Source organism: Phytophthora infestans, genomic scaffold (assembly GCF_000142945.1).
Source record: "Phytophthora infestans T30-4 supercont1.116 genomic scaffold, whole genome shotgun sequence".
Taxonomy (NCBI): Eukaryota; Oomycota; class Peronosporomycetes; order Peronosporales; family Peronosporaceae; genus Phytophthora; species Phytophthora infestans.
This window is the reverse complement of record NW_003303643.1, coordinates 115,311-121,247: the sequence shown is the minus strand read 5'-3', so window position 1 is coordinate 121,247 and position 5,937 is coordinate 115,311. Positions and strand designations below refer to the sequence as shown.

Genomic DNA, 5,937 nt, shown 5'->3' with positions numbered 1-5,937 from the left:
CTTTTAAGTAAGAAAAAAATGTTATTTTGATATTGACTATAGGAATGGTGCTCTATCTCGTGTACAGGGAAAGGGGCTCACTTCTGTGTGCATTGAAGTTTGGTTTGTGTGTTATGGATGAATATCATCAATTCTCCGACCCAACTTATTATTAGTATTGGTATTAATCACCAATCATCCATTCTTATTTATTAGACAACCAATCGTTCGGTCTTGACAAAATGATTTGGCCAATCCAAATGGTAAGGGCTAGGTTGGGCCTCATCGGAGTTGGCTCCGACATATCGGGTCGGAGGTGACACGCAAAATATGGATATGTTAATACAATTTTCAAGATGTTGACATATCACATGCATAAAGTGATTTCTCCGACTTCTCCGACTGGTGTAATCATTTCAGCACACTAGACTCAATTTTCGCAGTCTACAATTTGTTTACTGTTATACAAAATCTTGAGCACTAAAGACGTCGACAACTGGCAGGCGGTGCCGTCATTACAATACATGCAACAGCCTGTGGGAGGAGACGTATTAAGAGTTATTACTGCTGTAGTATTATAAACTAGTAGTAGTATACTCAATTCCACGCGTTATTTATTTATTCACGTAAGCACTTAAACTCAATAGCAACACGGCGCCAACATTCTCCTGTCCCTCAGCATGCGTACCTTTCTACTACTGCTCACGGCTTCGTCCACCTTGGCACCGGTTCCGAACGCGTATCCCCGTCTTACGCGGAACTTCCAGCTGGAGCAGCGCCACGCTGATCCACAATTCAGCCTTCCTGACCTCGGGAGTCGCATCCTCCACCTCCACGATCTCCATCTTGGCCTCTTCCGCCGAAACCATCTACTCTTTAATCGCGTCGGTCTCCGTCGCAGCCACGATCATGATCTGTACGGGCAGCTCAGCAATACTTACGAGGTGCAGACGCGCGGTAAAAGCAGCGACATCACCTGCATAAAACCCGTTTCGTTCACTTATACCATCGTGTGCAGCCCCACGGCCAGGTCCAGGTCGCGACACCGCCACGAGATATCCGGCGGACGCAACACATCCAACCGCTCCACCGTGTCCCGGACGCCACCACGGATACATCCGAGCATCCCCACCGTGCTGGAGATCCGTAATCCGGACCATTTGACGCCAGCAGCGCTATATCTCACTCGCCACGCTACTGCCAGCACACCTGCACGTTGGCCCTCACGGTTGTCGAAATCGGCCCGCTCAATGGCGCGTCCGTGAACTTCTGCGTCCACGGACCAGAACACCGACCACACGGCAGCGCTGTCAAACAACGCGCCGTCCACGTCCAGCTCGACCATCGCCAGCAGTACCTTCCTCACCTTGATGGCTCTCCACACCATCCACCCGCTGCCGCCACCCCGCTGTTACCGTTGCTGCTGTGTCCGCCACTCGCACGCCGCCCTATCGCGCACACCGCCCTTTCGCGGACGTCGCCACCCTTGTTCACCACCTCATTCACTCTGCTCCCTCACGCTCTTCGACTCTAGCTCGCCGCCGTCGCCACCATTGCTGCCACTCCACTCGCGGACGATCTCTCCCTCTTTCTCCCTCTTTTTTTTAACCTAAAGTAAAAGTGCCATTTTAAAAAATAAATGCATAAATTTTAACAAGTACATGTAGTATTTTTGTTTAAACCACGTTTTATGTTACGGTCGGAGGTTGTCGGAGGTCGGAGTGGTGATTTTATGGTTATACTGTAGCCTTTGGATATAACGATGCGTCGCACGACGCCTTTTGTTGACGGCGGTATTATTATTTGATACTTAAACGATGATTCCAGCCTGGAGGAATTTCCAGGGTTAAACGCAGATTAGGCTCTAAGTTGATTAACGTTTCTTTACGGGCCTACTTATAATAATCATAATTTACACCTCTCATGTTGTGTTGTTATCTTACCGCTGCATGTAAAACCTTATTCTACGCCTTGTCGGCAACGCGTCTGCCTATTAAGAAGTATCAGAATTTTGTTGTCTACATAAACGCTTAGGAAACAATACAGTAGTAATTGTCATCAGCACATATTACTTCTTTTCCACGTCAATCTAAGCTATCTATCTTTGTGGATCTAGGTACAACGTTTATAAGCACAGCTTTGTTCTTACGGCAAGCCCACACGACCGGCTACTGCTGTACATGTAACATGTACGATTTAGCAATACCAGAAACCCACTCAGATAACTTATTATTAATAATGCTAATATCTTTACAATAAAAAATTGAAATTATCATTTTAGTCAGTGTAACTCGCAGATCCTACTGAGTACAGAGTATTTAGTATACTTAAACCATGTCCTCGGAAACACGCATGCTTACGTGTACGCTAAGCACCCTGCCCTCCGTTTAGTACTCAAATATCAATGCATTATGAAAAAGTATAAAATATTATTATTAAAACGATGCCGCCTTCGGATAATGTATTACTAATAAAACAGTATTAGCTTTGTGCAAATCCCCATATGTTAGCTGGGAAACACATGCATCTATTGATGTCAACTACACATTCTAGTATTAACCAATTGAAGCCACCTTCGCTGCGCTCGGCAGCCAGTAGAAATATTTAAATTATTTTATCCAATGATTTGTCCGGAAAAGCGTGACAGGCACGACAATTTAGTGTGACGGACAGACAGGTTGCTGCAGTATATGTTTAAGACTAGCCGAGTGCCGCCGCTACGCGGCGGGAAAGAATGAATGTCGTTCCTTGTGTTTTGCCTCCGTTCCGCTCGCTACGGCTCGCTTCACTACTCGCATGGTAGGCTGGCAGATTGTGGCTCAGGCGGGCCCATAGGCCCGCAGGGTTGCAGAAGGTGCCGATTTGGGCCGCCTCGCTGCGCTTGGCAGCTTTTAGGCCAATCGCGGCCACCTTCGCTGCGCTCGGCAGCCAGTAGGAATATTTAAATTATTTTATCCAATGATTTGTCCGGAAAAGCGTGACAGGCACGACAATTTAGTGTGACGGACAGACAGGTTGCTGCAGTAGATGTTTAAGACTAGCCGTTCGCCGCCGCTACGCGGCGGAGTGGCATGGTTTGTTGGAGATAAGGTGGCCGCAATTTTAAGTACTTCGTGTGTTGTGTGCTTTCAGTCTGATCTTGTACCCCGAGGCTTCGGTCATCTCCGTGCGATGTTGTGTCGTGTACTTAAAACACCTGTCATTTCGTAGTCTCATGTGGCAGTGTACGGTATCGTTAATTCGTACGCGTCCGTTGCTCCGTACTACTGGTTGGCGTCTATGTTCCTCCGTGGATATTGCCCTTTTCCGTTAATGCGCTCTCTCTTTTGGCCTCATGCTTTTCAGTAGTACGACACCCTTTCGTGGCTGCTAGTTATTCCGTGTTCCCAAGGTCTTGAGTGGGTTTACAGGTTTAGTGGTCCATATTCATTCATGGTCCATGGCGTCTCATCGACGGTACCCTCGCCGACGGGTGCTATTCCGTAGTTATATGGATCCGTCCCCCGTGTAACGTGCTCTCCTGGTGTGACTTCATCGACCGCGTTATCGCGCTATCATGCGAGCGCAGTATAATTCTGCTATCCTATGCTTTCGTGCTCGCGTAGTGCATCTGTGTTTCCCGTGTTATTATATTCAACAATGGCATACTGATCCACGTTGTGCAATCGTGATATCCAAAAGCGCTCCCCGGTGCTTCCGTGGATGATCTGCCGCCCGTGCAATCGTGGAATCGCCTTTTGTGGCTCCGCGATTTGCCGTCTATAACTCCCGTTGCTGCGTGTTATCTCACGGTTTAGTGGCTGGACCACCGTCCGTGCAATCGTATTATCTCGCGGTATCGTGGTTGGTCTGTCGTCCGAGCTATTGTGAGCTACCGTAACACTGTGCTCCGTGGCTTGGCTCTACCCTGGTATCGTGCTCCAATGCTCGGTGATTTCCCGCTTATGCTCTCCTGTGGCTTTGTGTTAGGTTCATCGTCTGTGCTTCATGTTCTACCGTGGTGTTATGGAAGAATTGCTTTCCGTGCACCTTACCGTTTCCGTGGCCCGTGTTTTTCAGCATGTTGGGGTGTCATTACTTCAGTTACTTTCCGTGATCCATACGCTCCCATCATATTCTTGCCATTCCAAGTTTTCATGGTAGCGTGCTCGTCCGTGGTTCGTGCTTTTCAGAATGACTAGCTGCCTTCATTAATTTAGTCCTTTTTCAACGTCCGTGGCCTTCTGTGCTTCGTGTTCTTCCCTCTACCCCATCGTGTACATAGTGTGCGCCGGTGTTCCTCTGTGTTTCGTGTTCTTGTTTATCCACTTGCCTCCGCGCTAATTCAATCGCAAACGCTGTTTTTATTTTGTTTGATGTATGCTACATATCGTGGTGAAAAGTGCGCACAATCTCTTAAGGTCGTACACTACGCGCGCGAATACAAAGGAATACGATCCTTTTTTATCGGCGGCGGAGTGGTGTACATGGTTATGTGGGGTGGGATGGTGGGAAGCCACTATATTCACATTTTTAAAGTGTTCGAATATTTAATATTAGTAATAAATTGTGCATCTTTATCTAACGCAAATATAATACCGGTACTTTGATTTAAATTGATTAGTATTAGTAATAACATGCGCTTTTTTTCTTGCGCAACTAATTAATTTTTTGTAGTACTGCTATAAACGTCTGCAAGAAAAATATGAAATTCTCTAAACATAGTATTACTCAAAAGTTTTGTAAGTTTTATTATTTAAAAGTACTACGAAGCCTAAAATATCATTATATGTCCTATATGTACTAAAGTTTCGATTGAGGCCGAAATATGAGTCACCAAATCCTACAATGTTTTTCAACAGCTCCTACGACGATATAGTACGTGTGTGCTTATCGGCGCCTTATACTAATGCTAACTAACGCGCACACAGGCAGCGCCCTTCGCGTGAGGTGGCGAACCGCAGCTGAAAATGGGGCAAAATGAAATTTGAACGGTGCATTTAAGTACGATGTGTAGACCACATAAAATGTGTCCACCACATATTGCAATTTTAGCGAATCGAGGCCGCCTTCGCTGCGCTCGGCAGCCAGTAGAATGCCCGCATTTGCGTTACATTAATGAACCCTAGCCCCGTGACAGACAGACGGACAGACAACACACTCCACTAGAGAGAGTAAGACTAGCCGTTCGCCGGCCGCTACGCGGCGCAGTGGCATGGTTTGTTGGAGATGAGGGTGGCCGCAAATTTAAGTGCTTCTTGGTGTCGCGTGTTTTGAGAGCGTGGTTCACCCCGTAGATCTTGGCATCGTGTATTTAACCACTTGCCTTTCCGTAGTCTCATTCGGCCCCGTATAATATCGTGGTTTGGAACGCTTCCGTTACCCCGTACTACAGGTTAGATCTCATGTTCTACAGTGGCCGGCGCTCTTCCGTGATATTCCTGGCTTCGTGGTTCCCTGCTCACCCGTGGCACACGCTGCTTAGTGGTTAAGAGCTCTCTCTTTTGGGTTCATGTTTTTTTAGTACTGCGTCTTTCGTGGCTGCTAACTATTTCCTGCTCTCAAACATTTCGTGGCTGCACCGGCTTCCTGATACACAGTATTTCGTGACCGTTCGCCTCCCATTGCTGGTTCTCTAGCCGAAGGGTGCTTTTCCGTGGTTTGGTGCCTCCACGCAGTCGTGTTGTTCCAGCACCCGTGTATCGGACTCGTCTGGTGAGGCTTCATCGACCGCGTTATAACGCCATCGTGTAATTGCGATATGGTTTTGCTGTCTATGGTATTGTGCTCGCAGATTGCATCTGCATTGCCCATGTTATCGTGCTCTTCAGCGGCATCGTCCTCCACAATCGTGGTCACCCCGAGCCCCCTTCCATTTCGTGGCTGGTCTGCCGTCCGTGCAATCGAATTCTAATGCGCTATTGTTCTCCGTGGCATGGTAAGCTCAGGTTCTACACTGATATAGTGCTCCGTGGCTCG

The 5,937-nt window shown here is 47.5% G+C and overlaps 1 protein-coding gene across 1 annotated transcript; it reads right to left on the bottom strand.

Annotated features, from left to right (window-relative positions):
* Positions 1-979: 979 nt before the first annotated feature.
* PITG_20244 (uncharacterized protein) lies at positions 980-1,366 on the bottom strand (the record flags this gene model as incomplete). The annotated part of the gene is made up of 1 exon (XM_002895955.1): positions 980-1,366. The coding sequence occupies one exon, from the start codon at positions 1,364-1,366 to the stop codon at positions 980-982; it is 387 nt and encodes a 128-aa protein (XP_002896001.1).
* Positions 1,367-5,937: the final 4,571 nt, after the last annotated feature.